This window comes from Chelonia mydas, chromosome 11, assembly GCF_015237465.2.
Source record: "Chelonia mydas isolate rCheMyd1 chromosome 11, rCheMyd1.pri.v2, whole genome shotgun sequence".
Taxonomy (NCBI): domain Eukaryota; kingdom Metazoa; phylum Chordata; order Testudines; family Cheloniidae; genus Chelonia; species Chelonia mydas.
The window spans coordinates 45,117,066-45,141,527 of record NC_051251.2 but is presented as its reverse complement, the minus strand read 5'-3'; the positions used below and the strand labels follow the sequence as shown (position 1 = coordinate 45,141,527).

Genomic DNA, 24,462 nt, shown 5'->3' with positions numbered 1-24,462 from the left:
GGTGAGTACAAATTAAAAAGGGATTCTCAGGGGAACCTCCCCAGCCGAGAGCTCAGGCAGGCCGGACAGGACAGTCCCGCAGGCCGGAGTTTGCCCGCCCCTTTACCAACCGGTTCTAAACCAGCTTCAAAATTTAATAACCAGTTTGTGCGAACCGGTGCAAACCGGCTCCAGCTCACCACTGTCAATACACAACTCTGAGTAATAATTCATTTAAACTACAATACAGAAACTTATTTCCCGCACCCCTCAGAAGTAGTGCAAAGGCTTGGGGGAGTCATGGGTGTCAGAGGAGATGAGGGAGAAGGAAGTAATTGCTGGCAAAGAGCCAGGGTGTGAACTTGGAGGGTTGTTGGGTGTGGGTGGGAGAAGTATGGACCAGATTTTTTGGGGGCAGGGAGGGATTGTTAGGGAGCTTTCCCCATGCAGACCCCGGCTGACCCTTAACCTCTCTCATTCAGTCAGGCATATCTGCCCCTGTCCCCATGTGTCCCTGCATCCCTCCATCCCAATGTATCCTTGCAGCCATACTCAGCCACCCCTCCTTTCCCCCCTCCCTATGTATCCTTGCATCCCCCTCCCTCCATCCCCATGTGATCCTGCAACCCCACTCAGACACTCCCTCCCCATCCCCATGTGTACCTGTGCCCCCCGACACCACATTCTCCATGAGTCTCTGCACCCCCCACACACTTCTGAACTCCAGTCTGTGGCTCCCCAGCAGCCCCATGTGCCCCATGATGTCCATCCCTGCATACGCTGTGCCTCCTGACCTGGCCCCACCATAGGGCACTGTGAGAAAGGCAGCCTCTGTCTCTTCACTATCCACAGCTGGGGCTGTTCTGGTGCCACAGCAGCCCCTGGTGGGTGAAAGGAGTAACTGTAGCACCTTTCCAGCAGAGCGTATTTTCTGCAGAAAAAAAATTCTGTGTGGCATATGAATTGTGCACATGTGCAGTGGCACAGAATTCCCCCAGGAGTTGGAACCCTAAACAAAGTTAGGAAATGTAAACTCTTTGTTCGTTGTAGCCCACTACTTTTCCTCTCCATTTTTTCCAGACCCATGCTTGTCTTTAAATAAATTAATCACGTCTAAACATCTATAGATATAGATGTAAAATACGTTATTCTAAACCGTTTGGGTTGGGGACTACATTTTACTTTGTATTTGTACAGTGCCTCACACAATGGGGCCTTATTTTTAACTGGTGCTTATTGCTGCTACCATGATACAAATGTGAGGTAACAATTATAATTTCCCCCTCTCAGTACCCTGAGCAAGTCCCTCAGAGTTAGCAGGGGTACCAGTAGAACTGTCTGGAATCCTGCAGGCTTCTCGGTTGCCAGTGGAGTTTGATATCCAGCAGGAGTTATGATACTTAGGAAAGGCTTCTTTAGTTCCCAGTTCCTGAGAATTCTCTGTCAAGCTCAGGATTCAGATACTTTGTGTTTTCAGTTTTTCTCAAGTCTGTCTGTCTTTCTCAGTGTCAGAGCATTTTCTCTGGTATGGTAACTGCTACATCTATAATTGGTGCAAAGTCATTTTTAAACACTTCCTGGGTAATACTCATTACTTGAATATTCTCTTCGATTGCATCACTCATCAATTCTATTTTGGAAATCCTTGAGGAATATGAGTCAATTTTTCTAGGCAAGTAAGTGTTGTAAAAGAGTCTGTAAAGACACTCCTCTCACAAAGATGTCTCCATGAGAGAAGATTTTCCCAATTAATTTGTCTGTGTGAGGTGAGTGGGAAGCTGCTACAGGTCTGCTGCTACTTGCAGCCCCTTCCATATGCCCTTGGAATTGGACTTGAGAGAAAAGAGCCTCAGGAGCATTGTCACTGACATGGATTTCTCTGGTAACTGTCACTTCCTGGGTAGCCTGTTTTGAATAGCTACCAAGCCACCAAAAGGGAAGAAATGGGAATTTATTACCAAGGAAGAAAGTGTGGGGGGGGTGGGGGGGATCTAGATTTAAAATTGTCCTGTGCTCCCTCTAGTGCCCCCCAAACTCCCATCTCTAGTTTTACATCCCAAAGCCAGCTTAGCAACGTATACCACATAAGATGATTCTGGAGCTTACTTGTGCCGCAAAAACCAAAGGCTCTTATCCTCCCCTCTTTCCAGAGTCCTGATACTTTTCCTTGCAAAGAAAGAGACATACAAATGTTTAGTGCTTCTGGGGAGGCGAGGTGCTTATTGGTGTGGCGATAGAACCAGCATATGGTGCAGGAGAGATTTATGGACTCCTTGCCTCTTGATGTGATAGTGGTGCTCTGGGTGGTAAGGGAGGTGGACCATCCAGTGGTCTGTGATGGCGGGTAGCTGAGCTGCTTTTTTGTAAACTCTGGCATGATACAAATTCCCTATCTTGAGATAAATCTGATCATTTTTATTATGAGGTTTGAAATACTATTTCCTCCTGTTTATTAAAAAAAAATGGAATTTGGAGCGGGAAAATGTTATTTTGAGCCTTATCTGCATTGTTTATTGTTCTGTGAAGTTGTAAATTGAATATTTTATTGTTTGCTCTCCAGATGGATCCTGTGCAAAAAGCAGTCATAAACCACACATTTGGAGTATCCATTCCCCCAAAGAAGAAACAAGTTATTTCCTGTAACGTCTGTCAGCTTCGCTTTAACTCTGATGTGAGTATCGTTATATTTTTTCTAGCAGTGCGTCTAATTAATCCAAACATCTTTTCCCAATTAAATCCTCTACAGTTCTGCCCACACTTATGCCAGCCATTTACGATGACATTTTGCCCACTCGCAAGAGAGTTTGTAATGGCATCCCACACTGTGATTTTTAACTTTTTCTGGTACGTGGTGGTTTATATGCTTACACTTAGTTGCCTGACCATGACTGCCACCACCAGGGTAAATCTACCAAAAGAGCAGAAAGACCTGGCTAGTAACTTGCACCTTCTTTCTGTAGTTTGAGGCTAGATAGTGCTGTTTTTCTGAAGTCCCAGTTTTGGAGAGCATCCCTCTTCAGTACAACACTTAAGCACATGGGTAGGTGCTTTTCCTGAATCAGGGCATAAGTATTTTGGGTTCAGGTACACTGGTGAACTACAGAAAATACCAGATCACGATCCAATGTCCTACTGGTTAATGATATTTTATTTGCCAACAAACTAATATCTAAGTGAACGGCACAAAGAATTCAAGAAAAATGGAGGCAGAAAGACTTCCTACAAGTGTATGTGTCCTTTATATTTTATATCCGTTTCCTTTTTAGAAGAAATCTCTTCTTCCTCCTGTGTTCCTGCATGCTTTACTGATAACTTTGCCTCAGATCTCTCCAATTATACCCTTCCCATAGTAAATATTTTCAGTTAAGATAAGTGGGGATTTCGACTTCCTGTTGTCCCTTTAGTCTGGTCAAGTTCTGTGAAGCTCTGTCTACTGCAATGCAATTCAGGTCAAAGTGCACTCTAAAAGAGCGCATTAAATGAATGCATATGAGCAGATTACAATTTTCCCTGAGTAGTTAATATCAAGAGGACTAATTTCCATGTGGAAGACTCTTAAAACATACCATACCCAATCATGAAGAATGGCTTTTAATGCTATTAAGCTATCATTAGCACAAATGAAAACATCTCAGAGCAAACATAACATTTATAAGAAGCAAGTGTGTGCTGTCTCTAAATGATACTGAAGTATTAAAATATTTGCTATTTATATCTACTTATAAGAAATACTTTTCAAAAGTTTTTGAAAGCTTCTCCCTAGAGCCCTAGGTTTTTTTTTCCATTCTACCCCTTTCTGGTACTGCTTTGGCCATGCTCTTCCCTGATTTACTGCTTCTCAGCTTTCTTACAGAGACCACAACACTGCCCCACAATTACATCTAGGAAAGTCTCCTGAGATGGGGTCTGTTCAGTTTGGCCTTCTCTTCTTTGCTGGCAGAGGTTTGTAGCACTGCCATCTTATGTCAATAGCTGGCCTCAGAATGGATTCATCAGATTATACTCGCCTCCTTTTTAAACTTAGTTCCCTTATTTTCCCCTCTGAAAGAGAATAGTTGTTCCATTACAGATAGATTTTACGTTATTACCTTACAAATGAAATAATACGTTTCTCATACGTGGCCACTTGCTGGGCTGGATGTCACGCCTGGGTTAGACCTACTCATGCCACCTCAATGGGGGCACCACAGCCTTTTCTTCCCTTTCACCTTTTGCATTCAGGCTCCCTGGGGTGGACTGCTGTATCACTGCACTTTGAGCTGTTTATTCCGGCTGTAAGAGAGCAGTTTTGTTCTCCACAACATACAGCAGTAGTCGCAACATTTCCTTTAATCGGTCTGCGGGGAACTTCTTATTTATTGGATTGTCAGTCATCAGACCCACACTTTTCACTGGTTTCCCTCCGCAGCGTGCCAGAGTGGCCTATCCCACATTGCCCGTCTGCCTCTACCAGCAGAGCATTCAAATCTGCAGGATAATAGCCTGATTTTTTTTTCTCCTCTTAGGTTCCTCAGTACGCATGCCAGAGCAGCCTACTCTAGGCTACCACTTTACAGGGCCTGCCATTCGTTCTGCACAAAGCCATATAGCAGAAGCTAGCAGCAGAGAGTCTAGTAGGATTGGACCTAGTGCAATGCACAATCCATGTGACTGTAATCTGGCAGTAAGAGAAAGTGCCCATATGTGAGAAAACTACTGCAGCTGGGTCCATTTCTACACAGTTTTAGAGAAAGGGATGGTTCTCCAACATCAGAGCACCTGTCAGCTCTTTACGCCCACAGTTTCAATCTCCACTTTGTCAGAAGACTTTCCACTGTCACTTCAAGACAACCACAGAAGGGGTCAAAAATGAATAGTTGTAAAAATGGCAGTTTTGCAACCCCTGTAAAGCCTTATGACTCCTGATATATAGAATACCCATGAACATTAGAGTTAAATGGGGACCTGGAATATACCACCACTTTCATTCCCGTGCAGTCTCTCCCACTTTGGGGAGAGGACAAATAAGGAATTTCAGTAGTGTTGACTAAGCTGAGATTCCCTAAAGCATTTACCCCTACATTAGCTGAATGACTTACTGCTAAAAATGTTCATAAAAGGAATCCTCTTTCCACATAGCCCAGTGCACCAGCAGCAATTCCTAATTAGCCAAATCCACTAAAAAGTAAACCTTCCTTGCTATTAGATCAGCGTCTTGTTTTTCTTGAAGCTCATTTTTAAGATACCTCAAATGGTAATTATCCCAGTTTTCTAGTTTTAATTCTTCTCTTTGCTGTTCTCAAATAGTTTGCCTCCCAATGTTTGTGGTTCATGCTTATGTTGCTGTTCTGCATATACAAGCCATGACCCCCAAACCCTTCAGTTCTTCGGCCTGCACAATTAGCTCTACTGTTGGACACTCAGTACTTCCAAAGCAGTTGACAATGACTTAAAAGCCCTGCTTCACAAAATTCTTAAGGAACACCTCAACATTCTACATCAAGAGGGACAATGAGACCATGGTGGCGTATGTGAATGGCCGAGGAGGAATAGAATACAAATCTGAACCACAGATCACCAAACTCCTTTCATTCCATGAAAGGCACACCTGTCCGTTACAGTGGCATCCCGCAGAACAAGACAAAACTTCAAAGCCAACATGCTCAATTGTCATTTGTTACTAGAAAACAAGCGGAAGCTGAACAAGCACATCCTTGGCTCTGTGAAACAAGTGGTTTCCCCTGCTCCCCTTACCATATCTAGACTTACCCACAATTTAGAACAACTGGAAAAGTATGAGAATTTTGGTCTCATCGATGGCATCTCTTGGCATGGAAGAGGGACACCTTTTCCTTCTAGTGGGCAGATGTACTCATATATGCCCTTCCAATTTCTTTCTAATCACCAAATTTATTTGGAAAAATAAGACTAGATAAAGCATCAGTGATCCTGACTGTATTGGCCTCAGTCTAATCTTTGCAGATTTGATTTTACAGCACAGAACCTGAGAGTCTGAGCTTTCAACAACATGGATACTCCTGGGAACTAGCTAACTTTAATAGAAAGTCTCTGAAACATTCCATAATCACAGCACACAAAACTATTTGGAAGATTTGTTCACCAGGTATAGGGATTTCAGCTTAAATCCACTCCAAACGTATGGCTTCTGGGAGTGCTCCATAAGAGATTCCCATTAACCTACAGAGTCAATTTTCTGCCCATGGATTTTTGGTGTCAGCCTTCTCTTGAGAGCTCCTATTTCTTCATAAATTGCATTGGCATAATATCAATCGTCTAGTGGAGACCTCTCCATATTTTTTTTCCTTATAGCAATTATGGAAAGTGGAAGAATAAGTGAAATATGAACATTGTCAATTAAAGAAACCTGTCTTCAGTTCTTCCATGAAAACATGACACTCAGTCCTCATCTGGACTTTGTTCAAAGTGAAAAAGAACAGAGTTCAAATTAATGTTTCACATTTTTGTCATCAGACCAAATATTAGAAAAATATCTTAATATTTACCATATGAAATTGAAATGGTCTTTAAAATTAATCTTCATTGGACAAGAGTAGAGAAAGTTCTTCCTTCATGGGGGAATCCTAAAAAATGTATGAAGCACTTCAATTATGGCTCAGATCTAACATGTCAGGCATTAGATGCATCTAGTCAGACCCTTCCTGGAGTCATCAGATTACATTCAGTAAGAGTTTGTTTGCATTCAAACTGTTGGGCTGAGAAGCACAGAGCTTTGTACAATGAGGTTTATAATGCAGCCATGTAAGATTTGCAATTCCTTCTCCAAAGTCTACAAAACTGGTATTCTTTCCTTGGCTGGCAAAGGCTTTGGTCGTTCCAGCTTCCCTCGACTTAAACTATGCAAGCAAATAAAATGAAAATGACCAAAAAAAATTAAATTTTCTACTTTTTTTTCTCCTAAAAGAATTTCACTGGTGTTCCAGTTGAAATTTCTTCCCTAGATCTTAGTGCTTTTTACCTTTCCTTGTGTAATATTTAGATCAGTGCATGCTCATGTATGAGAAAAATAAAAATTACACATAAGGTGTAACTAATTTCTCTCTCATTTGAAGGGCACCCACTGCTCTGGAACAGTAGATCAAAATATTCCTGATTAAAATTCAATTGGTAGATGTCAAACCTTCCATTCAGTTAATCATATATCCTACAGTGGGTTTCAGTAATGTTTTCTACCAGTTTACACAATTTCACCTTTAAACGTAGTCTCCTAACATCAGCGTATGGTGTTGCAGCTGTCCAGCAGAGAGAGTCTGAAGTCAAAGGAGGAAGGAATTTAAAACGTCTGAACCATCTCCATTGTGGTGGAATGAGCATATTTAGTGCATGAATCATGTCCAAACCTCTGGGTGCCCTTTATTATGAGAAATAAAAATTGTAGGTTAAAGACATTCATTTTCTCTTTCACTATATTTATCATGATTTAGAGAGATGCAGTTTCCTGACTGAAATATTCTACTGTGCCCAAGCTTCGGATTCTTTTCTGTAGTTTAAAAAATAAATGTTTAGGATAATGTCAAGAAAAGATGTATTTATGGACTTTAGACCCAGCTGGTTTTGTCTTGATTTTTTTTCTTTCTAACTTCTTGAAAAGAGATTGTTGGATCTTTACAAACATTTAGAGCCAACCTCTTCTTGTCAGTTACAGATTAGTCGGTCAGCATGTGTGGAAAAATGTACATCTTCAAGATAGTCTGTCCTCTTATCCTGAATCTGGCTTATAAGAAGTCAGGCAAATTGAGCCTTAACATGATGCACACACTTGTGTTTGGCTTTTATTTGTTTTCTTTTTCAAAAACTCACTATCTAATGAAAATTTTAATAGAAAAAACTAAATATGTATTTTCATTAAAGTCTAATACTTCAGGTATACCAGTTTTACAAGGCCAATGGTGACAACTGGTGGTATAAGTAATGAATCCATACTGCACAAAGTGGCATTTTTTTCTGTAGAAGTCCCTGCTTCACCATAGTAATTCCACACTGAGCAGAACAAGGCATGCGGCATTAATCAAACCTGTTCGCATTTGTTCCGAAAAAGAAATACTTGAATAGCAGATAGTAGATTGAGTTGCATGCTACTGAAAAGTCAGGTTATCGTGGAAAACTAATTAATATCACTGCTTCTAACTTTGTGCCCCCCATCAGTTGTGCATATAGACTTTGCAGGAACAATCAGATAGTTAGACCTCTCTTGTGTATATAATATTAGGATTTCTGATACCAAACATATGGTAAGTGGAAGCACCAGGTGAAAAGATAACTTATGAAGTAGTCAAGTTGACAGAACCTAAATAGTGATATTATGCATTCGCTCAGAGAAGTGGACAGCCAATCAAAGGAACCCAGTACTAACTAGTTAGTAATAGAATGTCAGATACCCTTTAAACATAGAGCAAAGTCAAAAGACAGATGTTGCACTTACAGATTGGTTTTATTAAATGCTGAACTGAAAGCATAAAAGACTACTTCCCTTCTTTCAACATAGAGATGGTTTAAAAATTGATCTTTATGGTTAATTTTGATCATCATATACCAAAGCCCGTTAATTTCTATTAGCGGAGCATGAATTTCATGCACGTTCATTTAGATTTTAATAAGTCATCATTGTTGGCCATCTTTCAAATCTGAGCATAGGCAGATGTATGAGTATATGCCAAAGGGATCGCAGGAAAAGCTCAAAGAGCTCTGTGGCACAGTGGAGAGAAAAATTACATTTCTGAATTAATCCTATTTAGATTCACAGAAGCCCACACAAGTGTCTGTGGGAAATCCGCAAGTATGCCAGATACTGCGTATAGTCAGAGTATATATAATAATAGTGAAAGAATTTTATATAACGTTCCATTTGGTATTACTAAATGCTAATTTCTTATAATTGCACTAATTTACATTTTAATGTAAGAACTTAAATGATGATTGACACTTTCTTCAATAACATTTCTAAATTGGAAAGAGACTGAGTTGATATAAAAACAACGAGGAGTCCTTGTGGCACCTTAGAGACTAACAAATTTATTTGGGCATAAGCTTTCATGGGATATAACCCACTTCCTTAGATGGATGGAGTGAAAAATACAGTAAGCAGAATAGGGTGGATGTGGCCCATTCTCAACAGTTGACAAAAAGGGGTGAATATCAACAGAGGGAAAATTACTTTTTGTAGTGCTAACGAGGCCATTTCAATTAGGGTGGATGTGGCCCATTCCCAGCAGTTGACAAGAAGGGGTGAGTATCAACAGAGGGTGGTGTCAAAAATATGGAAGGCAGAGTTGAAATGTAAATAGCCTGAATGCCATAGCTGATATATCTCTACAAGTAAAATATATTGGAGAAGACACTGTGCATCATAATTCAATGTGATTGTGCCCAATTTTAAGTGCCAGCATAGCCTCCTTTGTCTTTCTCTCCAGACTCTCAGTAGTATACAACATTGGAAGGCAAAAAGCGACAGTTTTATATACACAACACAAAGATATGCAAATATACAAGCACTGATAATAAACAATTCCCAAATGAACTTTTACAAATTAACACTAGTCAGCAGTGCTGTCCCTTGGGTAGGGTGAATCAGGGCAACCGCTCCAGGTCCCGTGCTTTGGGGGGCCCCCGCAGGCCGGTACAATTGGCTTTTGCGGTCGTCCCGGAAGAGACGAATCAGTCACTTCCACCCCTGGCCCCACACCTCCCTAGGGACAGCCCTGCTAGTCAGGCTTCCAGCGGACAAAGCAGTTCACTTTAGGAACAACATGTCTTTTCCATCCGAATAGTACCAAATTCATTCATAGTTTTGTCATTTCATATTTTATATGCAGTGATGTGTACATATTACAAAAATATGTTCACACATTAGTAAAGTTGCACCGTTTAATTTTTTTAAAGAAATCTCAAGATGCAAAAATTAATGTTTCCACAAAAATGTTAACTCAGTCACATTGCCCAGTGGGTCTGATTCACCACTGTGTAAGTCCAGGTTACACTGACAGATCTCCACAGAGCTACACCAACATAAAACATGAAAGATGTTGTAGTGAATCAGGTCAATTCTGTGAATTTTTGGTAGATATTTTAAAACCTACAAAGTAATCTATTAAATTACGCATTAAGAGATCAATTTTCAGAAGTGCTGCACACACAGCTGTGCACTATAGTTGCTCAGCAGCTGTAAAATAAAACCAGGCCTTTAGTAAATAAAATAGAAGGATACAATGTTCAGTATGACCAAGTGAAGATTGCTGTAAGAATCTTATCTTTAAAATTTCTTGACTTGAAGTTTAACTGTGCAGTGCTAATGTCAAAATAACATTAGTTTCCTTAGCTCTGATAACTGACAGTATAGCTCAAATAACCTAATGAAGGTGCTTTAAGTGAGACCTGGTTCTAAGGATGCATCTACACTTCAAGCTGGAGGCAGTTTCCAGCTCAGATAGAGATACGTGTGCTAGTTTGATTGACCTAGCAAGCTAAAGACAGAAAAATAGGCACAGCAGCATGGACGGTAAGGCAGGCTGGTTGCCCCAGTAAATACTTAGGATATGTCTACGCTGCTCTGTAAGCCCAGGGTTCAAACTCAGGTTCAAGCCTAACTCCCCTTCTGTCTACGCACAAGTCACACTAACCCAGGGCTCAGACCCCAGGTCCCCCTGGGGATAGAGGGTCTGCATGAAGCCTGCACCCAGAGTTCAAGCCCTATCACTTTGCAGTGTAGACACAGCCCCACAGGGCTAGTGCTCTGGGAATCCGCCAAAAGTATTCCACAATCCCATGGCTCAACTTTTTGTACTCTGGACAGTCAAGTTTTCCCACACTGCACCATTAACAAAGGGCTAGAGTGGCCACATTTTGGGAGGGTGCTTAGGAAGTCTGGGGCCCAGGTGGTTGGACTCAAGCCCACATAATGCAGTGTAGACGCTGGAGTCCCAGATTGGGACCTAGGATTCCACAATTCCTAATGTGGGATTGCAAATGAGCATGGATGGTCCTAAATTAACAAACCCATGGTCTGTTAAATCAAGTTCTACTAACCCACAGCTTACATTGCAGTGTAGACAAACTCTCCCACTGCATGAGGTCCCAGAGCCCAGGATCCAGCCTGCGCCCAAACATCTACCCCACCATTTTACAGCCCCACAGCCTGGGCCATGCGAGCCCAGTCAGCTGACGCAGGCCAGCCATGGGTGTTTAATTGTGATGTAAACATACCCCTAGAGTCTTGGGTGGGATTGTACTCAGGGTAGCTAGCCTGTCCTACCACCCACACCACCACAGCGACACTTCTATTTTTAGCATGCTAGGTTGATCAAAGTAACTAGGTGGATATACACACAAGGTAGAAATTACACTTCCAGCTCAAAGTGTAGACATATTCTTAGTCTGAGCTACCTTCACATGGTCGGCACAGAAAGTAAATCAGCTGACTAGGGGATAGGAAGGCATAGGTTAGAATAGCCAGAAAAAGACCATTTCCTGCTTCTTAACCTGTTTTGGAAAGTACACATTTAGACCTCATTCCTGCACACACTCACGGATGTGATTAATTTCACTTTTCCTGTCATTGGTAGCGAAGTTTAGCATGGGCATAAGTGTTTGCAGGACTGGGGGCTCATGTAGCTATGCATGCATGCACAGTATGATCTCTGACTCACTAAATTATAAATCCCAAAACTTTCTGTGGAATGCTCAAGAAAGAATATGATGAGGTGGAGTGCAATCAAATGACTTTTTTAACTTCTTGTAGTTAACCGCTGGTGTTCTCAGGCTTTTAGTCACCCTGTATCCTGTAGCTAAATGGAAGTCTTAGCACATGATTCTGTATGTGTGGATAGCCCTTATCTGGATGTTTTTGCAGGCAAGAAAGCATTTAATCTGCTCTGAATGCTGTTAGTGCTCTTTGCAGGCCCCTCAAATTCATCCTGATTTATTCTTCTGCCACATTTTGATTTGACCTCTTGTTGAAATGCATTGCAATGAGCTGTAAACCAGCACTGTTAGAGTACCAAAGCCAAAATTTCTAGTGCCTTGGCACCTGCTTTAGTCTGACAGTGTGGGGCTTTATACGGATGGTGGTGGTTGTGATCATTCATCAAATAATAAGAGTGATGGTCTAACAATATAATTGCATCAGTTAATGTTTTGCTGAATGTCAACTTTATTGCAATCCCTAACATTGTGTCAGTGACTCTCAGCCATTTCATAGATATACAGGGTAGTATATAACAATATGTCCAGATATCTGGAAAATGAACAAATTCAGCATATTTTCCCCGTGACAGTAGCGAGCATGGAAGTGGCTAAAGTCCAATGGGCAACTAATTATCTTTGCTTTTTTTAAAGGGTGGATTTTGATGCTATTAAAGAGGAAGAAGTGACAGGATTTAGTGAGAAGACTGCATTTGGGGGTAAAAGGAGAGAGAAGAATGGAAGATGACACCAAGATTATGAGCCTGGGAGACAGGAAGGTTAGTAGAGTTGTCAATGGTGACAGAAAAGGGAGGTGGTGGAGAGGGACTAGAGGAAAGATAAGAAATTCAGTTTAGGAGAGTCTGCATCTGAGATGGTGATGAGGCAACCTGGAAAGATGTCAGAGAGACAGTTGATGCTACACTGGACATAGATGGAGGTTTCAGAGATGGGGAGAGAGATCTGAGAATTATCTGGATGGAGGTGGCAGCTGATGAGATGGTTGAGCACATGGAGTAGATAAGATTTCCAAGGGAGAGTACAGAGAGACCAAGAAGGGGCTGAGGTATGGCGACAGATATGGGAAGAGAAAGATGAGGAGCCACTGAAGGAGATGTTGGATAATTGAGCTGAAAGGTAGGGAAAGAACCAACAGTCATGGGAAATAAGAGAGGAGAGGAATCAGAGAATGAAAGATGATCGATAGTGGAAACTCATAGAGACATCAAGAACAATAAGAACAGAGAAGCATCCCTTTATAGCTGGGAAGAGATTATTAGTGACTGTGGTCAGTTTTGGTGGATGGCCATCCACACACTGCTAGATTTATCAGAAACCTTTGACACAGGTGATCACAAGGTATTACTAAATCCACCTAACAGAGGTGGATTGACTTGCATTGTGCTGACTCCAATCCTTTCTCTTGGATTGATCTCAGGTATGTAATTGGTAGCCACTCCTCTGTCTTAAATGCCTTACCTGTGGGGTCGCATAATGCTCAATCCTATTCCCCACTTTTAGGCTATATTTTGAATAGGATAGAACTCCACAAGTAAATGGTCTGAGGCAGTTAATGGGAACTGGGCATCCAAATCTCCTTGGTGGCTTTGAAAATCCAATCCTAAATCTCTTGAGGAGATTGTAGGATGCCATGGATTTAATACCAGAAATATGCAGCTTACACCCACTTCTGCATTTCCTTCACTGAGCATCAAGTCTCCCAACTCTTCAGGTATCTGAACAATCTTAGTATGGGTGAAAGGACATTGGCTGAAAGTTATTTTAGCCAAGATAAAGTTTATGCAATCTGTAAAATGAAATGTTCTCAGAATGCTTTGAGGGCATCAACACTCTGATCATCAAGGTGATATATGTGGTCTGTGATTTATTCTCAGCCCCTCACTGAGGCTGAGCACCAAAGTCTCATGCGTCAAAAATACTTTCCTGTCTGATCTTGACCTGGATATCCTGATGCACAATTTTATCATTTCCAGGCTCAGCTTCTGCAACATGCAGTGGCTGGGACTGAAAGTGAATAACTCAAAGAAACTCCAGGTGGAAGAAAACGCTGCAGCACTTTTTATAACAACCCTGAGGCGTCATAATCCATCACTTAGTGTTCCCCACACTGCAGTATCCTTGTGAAATTCTGGATCCAAAATAAAGCTCTGCTCTTACTTATTAAAACTCTAAATGGATTGAGTGCCAAATATCTTAGAGAGCACCGTTTTCTCTGTGACCACAGCCCATCTGGGGAGCTGCATTCCTCAGGAACTCTTGTTGGCAGTGCCTAGTGCGGAACGTGTACATGAAGGGGATCAAGCCATCTCTGCAGCTATGGGATTTGCTTCTGCAGAATATTAGGCTAACCACAGACCTCTTCATCATCAAATCAAAATGTAAACTCATCTCTTAATAGACCTTAGTCTTCCCACTTTAACTTCTCCAAGATAGCAAACAATATATTACTAAGTTAAGCCTTCCAAATGCACGTGATTTCAGCACATCAAAGGCCAATGGGAAAACGTTGTGGAGACTCCACACTGGGGCACGTGGCACAATGGCCTCCTCAGAAAAATGAAATAGTAAATTTAAAGTAAAATGCATTTACTTTTCTCAGTTTTATGCACAATTCACAGCTTCTCACAGAAAAACAGTTTTTACGAATAAGGAATGCATGTGGGACAGCTGCTGAAGTGCCCCAGACTTTATTGTGCGTGCTCCAGTAGAGGTGGCCAAAGCAAGCGGCGGGATTGAATGGGGTGGCCTGGAAGCCAGAAAAGAGAACCCACCTGAAATTGAGACAGAGCCAGCACATGAGTGTATTGAAAGTGCTTTTTTTCCTCTCTCAGAATTCTAATAGTGCTCTCATATTATGCCCGGATGGATGGATAGATAGGCTTTCATAAATAATACTTTGATATTTAGCATATATTGTCTGGCTTGATGTTGTTAATCAGTTGTATTACAGTAGCTCTCACTCAAACCAGCAGCCTGCTCAAATTGGCTGGATCCTCTGTGTCATCCAACAGAGGGCCAATGGGGAAAGGGAGAAAAAAAATCACAACTTCCTATCCCACCTGGGCTCGCTTTCTGTCTGCTCTTGGCTGATACTTCATCTTCATTCTGGCCACCAGATCAGTCTACAGCTTCTCCCACCAGCTGCCATGTGGCACTAGTCCCCATAGCAGCTGTAGAACCTTAGCCATATTGTCCCTGAGACAGCTACGCTATTAGAAGTGTCTGAAAATTCAACATGCAGCCACAACAGAAGGGAAAGTCACAGCTGCAAAGGTATCTGTTTGGCTTCTGCAAAGCATCATGCTTCTTTTTCTTCTTACCTAAGAGTCTTCAGTTCATGGTCAAATAATTTTTCTGCTCTCTTGTCCTCTTCACTTTGGGTTGATTCTTCACTGGAAGTGTTGGAGCCGGGGCACTGTGAAAGCACTGAGTGCAAAATCTATTCCCTTACATTGCCTCAATTCTCCTTCCTCTCCCTGCCCCACTAGCCCTCCCATACAACAAACAAGCTCACAAGTGCATTCGTTATGTACATGAGTCCAATCATCTTCCTTTTAAAATCTGAACATTACCATTTATTGATCACCTATAAAGCAAAGATGTGTCTATTTGCTTCCTCCCCACACACATACACCATCTCTTGGGGAAAGGTCTTTGGCTGCTCAACAAGCGCTAGTTCCAGTTTAAATCTTTAGAGAGAGTAATAATTTCACAATTAAAAGCTAACTCGATTTCAGTGAAATATGGCAGTATAATGAGTATCAAGATAGCTCAGTAGCACTTTGTGGTGACAACCAAGAGGGGCTCGATTCAGGAAAGAAAACAAATTTTACAAGCAATTCAGAGAAAGCAGATTTTATTGGAGGGTGCCAAACCCAGACCCTAAGAGATGCTGAAGGCCACACTAGAATTGAATTCAGTAATAGCTGATTAATTAAAAAGATACCATGATGATAATTGTCTTGTTTTTTAAGCATAAGTAGCCAAAAGGCAAGTTTTTGAAGTTTAAATAAAGGTTACTGGATAAATGGTAACTTGGTAAGTTTGAATGACTAGCTGGTGCTGTCAAAAAAAAGAACACAGAAGAGAATCAATAACCTCAAATAGAAATCTACAAAACTATAACCTGCTTTTTCAAACATTTTACATTTTCCATATAAATAAGACTATTTATATTGATTCTTTGGGTTTCGAGGGCAGTGAAGCAGATAGGAGGTAATTAAAAGCATAAATCTCAGGAGCTTGTGAAGGTAATTCTCGGCTTTGTAGCCAGAGCTGACAAAATGATGAACATTTTTAGCTTCAACATGACAGAAATATTGCGTGATTACAGGGTGCAGGGACATAATGTGCTGAAAGTTCTGTTCAATAGCAGCTATTGAATAAAGCTTCTAACTAAGTTCAGTTGGATTTTTAAAATGTAGCAGTTACTTATTAAGGGTCTGATTTGTACTGTTTCTCTGTTCTTTCCATGTCATTTTCAATAATACCCTATTTTAAGTTAATATTTGGGGGAACCAAGCTTTAAATAGAATTAATCATTGGAAAATAAAGTAACATTGTGAAACCAGGATTTAAAAAATATCTAATGTATGGCTGCATTGTAACTAAAGTTATACTTTAACTTTGAATTGTTCCTCAACTCAGCCTTTAATTAATTTCAGGGAAATTACTCATTCTGGAAGATTTTTTAAAATTCTATTTTGCTGTTTGACAAATTTTAATAGCGATGATATAGAAAATAGTTTTATTCTGAAATCCCCAATAATATATGGAACACTCAAATGTACATGCTGTTATAAAGTGATAGTTTTTATATTTTACCAAACGTTCTATGTAATCAAGTATTTGGTGGGCAATTTACTATTTTATGGAAGCAAGTTTGATAGCTCATGATGTGGAGTGAATTAAAATGCGAATTCATGTGGGATGTTAATGCTTCACTACAACTCTCAGCCTGTAAAATTAAGCACATGTGTAAGTGTGTGACTAGTCACAGTGACTTCAATGACTTCAGACTTCAGTGACTTCGGACATCAGGAATGGTAACATACAAAAGCCAATAGGAGAACACTTCAATCTTCCTGGACATTCTATAACAGATTTAAAAGTAGCTATACTTGAACCAAAGAACTTCAGAAACAGACTTCAAAGAGAAACAGCCAAACTAAAATTCATTTGCAAATTTAACACCATTAATTTGGGCTTGAATAGGGACTGGCTGGCTCATTACAAAAGCAGCTTTGCCTCTCCTGGAATTGACACCTTCTCATCTGTTATTGGGAGTGGACTACATCCACCCTGATCGAATTGGCCCTGTCAGCACTGGTTCTCTACTTCTGAGGTAACTCCCTTCCCTTCATGTGTCATTATATAATGCGTGCAGCTGTAATTTTCACTCCATGCATCTGAAGAAGTGGTGTTTTACCCACAAAAGCTTATGCCCAAATAAATCTGTTAGTCTTTAAGGTGCCGCCAGACTCCTTGTTGTTTTAATGGCTTCAATGGGACTACTTGCATGTTTGTCGTTAAGCACATGAGTAAGCATTTGCAGAATCAGAACCTAGAAAAACTAAATCCAGTCTTCATATATAAATGTGATTACATGGGCTATAAAGGCATTGCACTCACTTGCACCAGGGGAGTGTTTGGCCTGAAATATCTGCAAATTTTGCTGTCATGATGCCAAAAAAAAAAGTATATAACAATCTATGTTTGTGTAATATTGGGTTTTCTGCTTTCTGTAAAAAAGTAGGATGTGTGTCTGGGTGTGAAGGTGTTCTACTCATGGCAGGTTCACCTCCTTGTAGCTGGGTCTGGGAATTAGCTTTTGCTCTATCCGGTGCACCCTTCCATCGATTGCTCACATTGTGGCCACTCTCTCTCTCCATGACTTGGCACGCTCCGTCTTTGTGACTCGACTCTCTGGACAGGTTACCATATAGTCCTCCTGCTTTTGGGGTAATAACATCCTGTCACACAAACTGTCCAGACTCTGTCTCGTATCATCTTCCATTCCAAGTCTTCAGGACCTGTACCACTTTCTAGTGACTAGTAGAGGAACCCAGGCCTGTCCACTGTTCTGGGTTCCAGCCCAGGGACCCTATGATTAGCAACCTATGTCTGCTCTGGTCTAAAATTCTGTTGTTGTTTCCCTGGGCTCCTTCCTATCTCACATCTCTATCTCCTTGCCTATCTCTGGGTTTACTGCCAGAGAGTCCTCTCCTTTCCATGGCTACTTCACCCCTCTCAGCCTCTTGCCAGACTCTCTAATCCAGCGCAGGACCCCAGTGCTTTCTCTTCCCCTGGATTTCCTCCTTGTCCTTTGGCCAAATCCCTTTCACTCCAGCAAATGACAGCAGATCTCCTCTGCACAGCCCCTTCCTGCTTTCATTTCCTGGCTTTACACTCCAATCCCAGTTCTTCCCCCAGCTGGGCTTTTTCTGAAATTAGGCCTTATCAATCCCTGACTTCCTTCCAGGTGCAGCATATAAGGTAAATTGGCCCCTTTCGGCCCACATTAATTTGCTCATTGCTTGTGTGGGTTGGATACCCCATGACACTGTGTGAGAACATATGCAATCTCTTCGTGCTTCTGTGTGTGTATCCAGTATAAATGACTTCAACAGTTATAAGTCAGAACAATTAAAAGCTCACAAAGAAGGTGCCAATTTCTTTGGTGGGCAACAATCCATCTCTTTTGTGGTTAAAGCACAAACCCGGCAGTCAGAAGATCTGAATTCTCTTCCCAGTCACTCCAAGTTGATTTTGGGAGGTGCTGAGAACCCACTGCTCCCATTGATTTAAACTGACATTGTGAGTGCTCACTTCTTCTGAAAAATCATGCCTTTAATTTGCTTAGTTTCACACTTAAAATGAGAATTATAACTACATAACTCTTAGGGGTTTTCTGAGGCTTTATTTATTAAGTCTCAGACAAAAACTACATCAAGGTGGAATAAGGTGTGAGAGTATGTCTTAATAATTAGGGGTAAAAAAATTACAGGGATACTGTAATTATTCCAAAACGAAGCACTGTGAACCCAGGAAATTCAGCATTAAGGTTACACTTACAGGAAATCCAAACGAGTTAAGGTATTGAAATATTCATTGAAGGTAATGGAGCAACCTTAACTGTACTCTGCAGTGATACCATGCAATTATGATAAAATTATGATTAAGGCATTTCATTGTTTACATTAGATGTTGACACGGCTTTTTAAAGACACACAAGGTTTCATTCACCCTTATGGTGACACTATAGGGCAGAGTTAAGGTTGTTTGGGTTTTTAATTGTGCCTTCAAATTTCTAACCAGGAACTGACACAGAACATCCAAAATCAGCTTAGAGTGTTGAATTGCTAGGAAGCTTCCACTTCAGTTGAACCTGATGATGCAGAGCAATACATGCTCCTGCAGAAACAAGAACCTTCAGTATAGGGAAATTTTGCTGCAGGTTGTCATTGAAAAGAACAGAAAGGCTAACATGTCATTTATTTAGACTACATGTGACTGTATGACCCGACTGAGATAAATTCATTTAATTACTCTTTCATACATCAGCTAGAGATGCTCAAACTCATTTACCTGTAAACTGTGAAATGAATAGCTGCCTGTTTAAAATGTATTGTCAGACTTCAGTCATGACATAGTTTCCCATACATCATCCTTTGTTCTGCAGTCTTACTTGGATTTAAAATGTTTCTTTAAGGTCATGCCATTACAAAGAAATATCTGTGATGTATCCTTATTATTTTAACAAATTAAAATGAAAAAGTTATATGTAAAGCAAAACATTTTACAATTAATAGGGTTACAATATAATATGATAGCATTCATGCTGTCATGGAAAGAATGTGTACATGTATTCCTTGTATAAAACAGGAAGACTTGTAGTTCAGATGATGTATTGTCATCTGGCATGCAAACCAGTAGATTACATGTTTAATGTATGCATATTTAATTCCACAATTTTAACATCCTGGTGTTTACATTTCAAACTGGGTGTCTTCATAATTGGGAAATGAATATGTTAATTCTCAATTAACAGTCAACTTCAGGTTTTAAATAAAACTTAACATCTGGGTGTTTGTGTTTCTCCATGGGAAATGTTTTCAAAAGAAATAGCTTATCATAAACTGTTCATTAAAATCCAGTATACTTATAGATTAGAAGGCTGATTGATTTTTGTTGTTGTTGTATTATAAAGCTTTCATTGCTTTTACTTACTATTCAGAGATGTTGAATGGCACTAAAAGAGCAGATTCATCAAAAGGATAATGGGCAGAAATTTTATGGGGTACAGATTTGAAGAACAGTGGGGTATGTCTGGCATGATTATTGGCATTTCAGTACCCAGAACATTCTGGGCTATTTCATAGCTATGTTGGTGTCTGAAGAGACAAACAAATTTTTCACTAAGTCCAAATCCTATAAAGACTTACATGCGCACTTAACTTTATGCACTGAATCCCATGGAATTCAGTGTGGCTTGCAGTGTGTAAAGTTAAGCACATGTGTAAGTCTGCAGGATCTGGCCCAAGTCTGTAAGTGTACCCAGTTCTTTCTGGCAATCTATGAAAGGTTTTCCCCACTGTTAGGCTCCAAATCTATTTTGTTTTAAAGTTGTTCCTGTTCATTAAACTTTTAAATCACTAATTATTGTTTTTCTATCATTTATAGAGAAACATTGAACTTCTTATCTAAACAAATGTGAATTAGATGTTGGCAATAGAACAAGTCAGGAACTCAATTTCCTATTTCACAGGAAATTCTGCTGTTTTGATTTTTTTTTTCCATTCAGAAACAGATTGAAAACAAAACAAAATCCCACAAAACATAATTTTAAAAAATCATTTCAGGTCAGTCAAAACTTTTCATTTTGAGAAAATGAAAATACTTGGTTCCAATTTTAAAACTTTTAAAAACTTTTATATAAATACATTTTTAAAGAATTTCACTTTGAAAAGTCATTTTGAAACAAGAAATCAAAATGTTTCATTCAAAATTTGTTAAAATGCTATTATCCAAACACTGTTTCGTTTTTTCACAAGATTTCATTGAAATTGGCACATATTGAAACCTTGATGAAAATATGTGTCCAGAAAAGTTTCAGTGGAAACGTTTCTGATCAGCTCTATTTATAGTACCTTTTTCCATCAAGTGCATTTTTATAGAAATATAGAATATAGAGCTGGCCTTCTGAAGACAGTTGGCCAAAATTTTCAAACTTGGATGCATAAAGTTAGGCATGTAACTTATTTGGGCACCTAACTATTTACCGTGATTTTTATAGGTGCTGAGCAGCCACAGCTGCCTTTGATTTCAAAGGAAAAGATTGAGTATTCAGTCATTACTCTTTGAACGATTTATTTCCACTCTCTGGAATTTTAACAAACAAGAACAACACGCATTCAGATTCTTCAGAATAAAAAAAGATGAGCGGCAAGTTGAGCATTTTCTTTAAGTCAGTCAGCCTGCTGAACAGGCAGTTTGACACTGAAGATATGATATTCATACACTTATAAGCCCCCTCCTACATTTTAAAGGGGCTGATTCTAGATTACCGGAAAAAGTAATTTTCTCATTCAAATTGGTACCGTTTCAGCTCCCCGGCACACTGCTTTTAAGTAGCATTATCCAATCAGACTGTATTTCCTCCTTCTAGGAATACGAAAGGCCCTATCCATTAGCTAACTACTAAAATCTGATTTAAGCTTTTGAAATATTATCTCTTATCCTACTGTACTAGCTATAAGAAAAGGAGTACTTGTGGCACCTTAGAGACTAACAAATTTATTTGAGCATAAGCTTTCGTGAGCTACAGCTCACTTCATCGGATGCATGAAAGCTTATGCTCAAATAAATTTGTTAGTCTCTAAGGTGCCACAAGTACTCCTTTTCTTTTTGCAAATACAGACTAACACGGCTGCTACTCTGAAACCTATACTAGCTATGACATTCTGCTTTTTAAATGAAAATTAAAAAGTGCTTACAGTGACCAATGTAAACTTGCCACTTTTAACCACATTTTACAATTGCATTTGAAACTATATTTTTATCTTCCTAAAATCATAAAATTTCTCCTCCTAAGATGTTCACTGTTGCATTCATGGGACCAAAATCTGCCCTCAATCATACGCATAGCTCCCATTGACTTCAATGAGAGCTGCCTGCATACGCTCGAGCAGAATCTGAAACATAGGAATTAAATATATAAAATACTCTACTTACAGATGAGGGAGTAGAACCTTCTCTGTCCTTTACCTTTCTGAGAAGGGATTTTAAAGTATGAGGTATATTTATAGCTTGATATATAGCACTGGATAATGACTTTTAGCACATTGTTTTCTTGGTTTTATTCGGAGGGGGAAGTAACATATCTATTAAGCATCTTTTCAACATTGCTGTATATTTTGAGTTTATCGTTTACTTACCCAAGCTCTCCCTACCAGTATATAGCCCAATCCTGCAGTCCTTACTCACACAATTCCCACTGGAGTAAATGGAAATTTTGCTTGAGTAAGAAAAGCAGTATCAGGTCTCAAAATTAAAGTGCCGGACAAGATGTTTTATTAACAATAACTGTGACAAATATTGATCTCACTTTACAGTACACAATTCAGTGCCTACTGTATTTGTAGTTTTCAAGTTATACCTGTTTTCAGGTGAAACTTTCATGCTAAAATATGAATATAAATTGCTCATTAAATATGTAGAGCCAAGTCTTGGAGCCAAAGTCATTGTTACAGAAAGCTCGTCAATGCAATCAAAGTCCTGTGTTCCATTTTATTCTGTGGGGTGGTGGGACACATTACAGGCAGCTCACAAAGGAGTCCACACTCCTTGCATGCCAAACTGTGCCCTAGTATGTGGCAAGAAGGGTAAACGAGAAAAGTGACGGAGTGAGATTAACTGGTTCCACTATCCCAGGGATTCTCAAATAAAAAGTCCACAGCCCATCTGTGCCACCACAACTGTTTTTCTGCGTATAAAAGCCAGGGCCAGCCTCTCCTGTGCTTTGAAAGGGGCTAGCAAGCAGAACAATTGTCTGCAGCTACACACCACAGGGGCCCTGTGAAGCTAAGTTGCTCAGACTTCTGCTTCAGCCCCTGGTGGCAGGGCTTGGAGCCCTGGCCTTCCACCCCAGGCGGTGGAGCTTCAGCTTTCTGCCCTGGGCCCCAGCAAGTCTAATGTTGGCCCTGCTTGGCAGACCCCCTGAAACCTGCTCACAGCCCCTCAGGGTGCCCAAACCCCTGGTTGTAAACCACTGCACTATCCATATGCTCCTTTCCCGAGAGGTGGGGATGCAGCAGTCATGAGGAACATGAAGTAGCAACTACCAAGTAGCAAGGACAGGAAGAGCCAGTCCTCCATTGCAACTCCCATAGACCTCCCCAACTTACAAGTTTCCCCATGTTAATGGCCTTCCAAAGATTCACTTGGGCCCAGGATTTGTCCATATGACTTTTATGAACAATTTGCAGGTAGCACTGCCTCTGATTAAGGTTGCCTGATATGTCGCATTATAAGACCCTGTTTTCAGTTGCTTAAACTTTGCCTAACTTCAACCATTTCAAGCGGAAATTTCCATGCCAGTCTAGGAGGGGTGGGGTGAGTATAATTGTTTTTAAATTTCAGCTGTTTCTGAGAACAACAATAGAGGAAAATATACTGTTTTGCCAATGTTAAAAATGCCGGTGATCTTTTCTTTAAACAGGTCTTGCACCTTGATGCATGGTGCTGGGACTTAAAATTTGCTAGAGGTGTGACCTTGATCTTAAGATTGTGCCTTTTGCTGACCCCACAAAAATCTCCCCAAATTTGGCAAAGTTATAAGCATTTGAAAAATCATGGGTCAGGCAAGCTTCACTTTTAGCAGGTAACAGCTCTGAATTTCCATTCTCCGTGAGCATGCACAAGCCTCTCTCAGCTCCTAGTGCTGATCAGTTTGCACATGGCCATCACCAATGAGTGAACGAATGTGCGCCAGCCCAAGACTACAAGGGGCAAAGCTAGGTTTTCCATGTAATTGCTTTTCCCAGCTGCTAAGGCCAACAGAGGGACCAGGCACTGGAAGCAGGGAGCCTGCCTCTCCTGTGCTTTGAAAGATTCCCATCCCGCAAGTGGGTACCAAGACAGTTTGGAGGAAGAAGCTCTCTGATTTGAATGCATGGGGTAACAAGGAGTCTGATGGGACTGTGATGGGATGGGGGAGAGATACTGAGTGACTGGGCAAAATACTGGGGATGACAGAGCTGGGGAGGCTGGGAATGGGGAGCCACAGGGGGTGATGGGAGGCCAGAACTGGTTGAGCAAGCAGATATGACCTGGGAACTTGGGGTCAGGGAAGAAGGTTGGACGAGAAAACTGGGAGTTGAGGGAAATGGTGGGGACTGGGCTCAAGTTGTGTGGGAGGGTAACCCTGAGATCAAACAAGGAGTTTAGAGGCGGGGGTGAGAGTGGGACTGGGAACCAGTGGTTGGAGATCAGACAAGGAGTTTGGGACTGGGAACCAGTGAGTGGAGAAATGGGAATGGAGGGGAAGGGGAAACCAGACAGACAAAGAGCTGGGATACAGGGGAAGAACTGGAACTGGCTGGGCTAAAGAGACTGGGGAAAGGAACTGGAGCAGGAAACAGATTCAGTGAGCAGCCTGGGGAGGGAAACTAGGTCTGGGAACCAGTGGCGAGGTGCGGGGCTCAGACAAGGAGGTGGGAGTGGGGAACTGGGACTGGCTGGACAAGAAGACTGGGAGACAAGAAGTTG

The 24,462-nt window shown here is 40.8% G+C and overlaps 1 protein-coding gene across 13 annotated transcripts in view; it reads left to right on the top strand.

Annotated features, from left to right (window-relative positions):
• Positions 1 to 24,462, top strand: part of ZNF385B (zinc finger protein 385B) — a 300,973-nt gene that overhangs the window by 233,317 nt on the left and 43,194 nt on the right. For all 13 annotated transcript variants that reach the window (XM_043525343.1, XM_043525342.1, XM_037912970.2 and 10 more), the window contains one exon: positions 2,540 to 2,650. In XM_043525343.1, the coding sequence (XP_043381278.1) occupies positions 2,540 to 2,650 (111 nt within the window). The remainder of the gene's footprint in view (positions 1 to 2,539; positions 2,651 to 24,462) is intronic.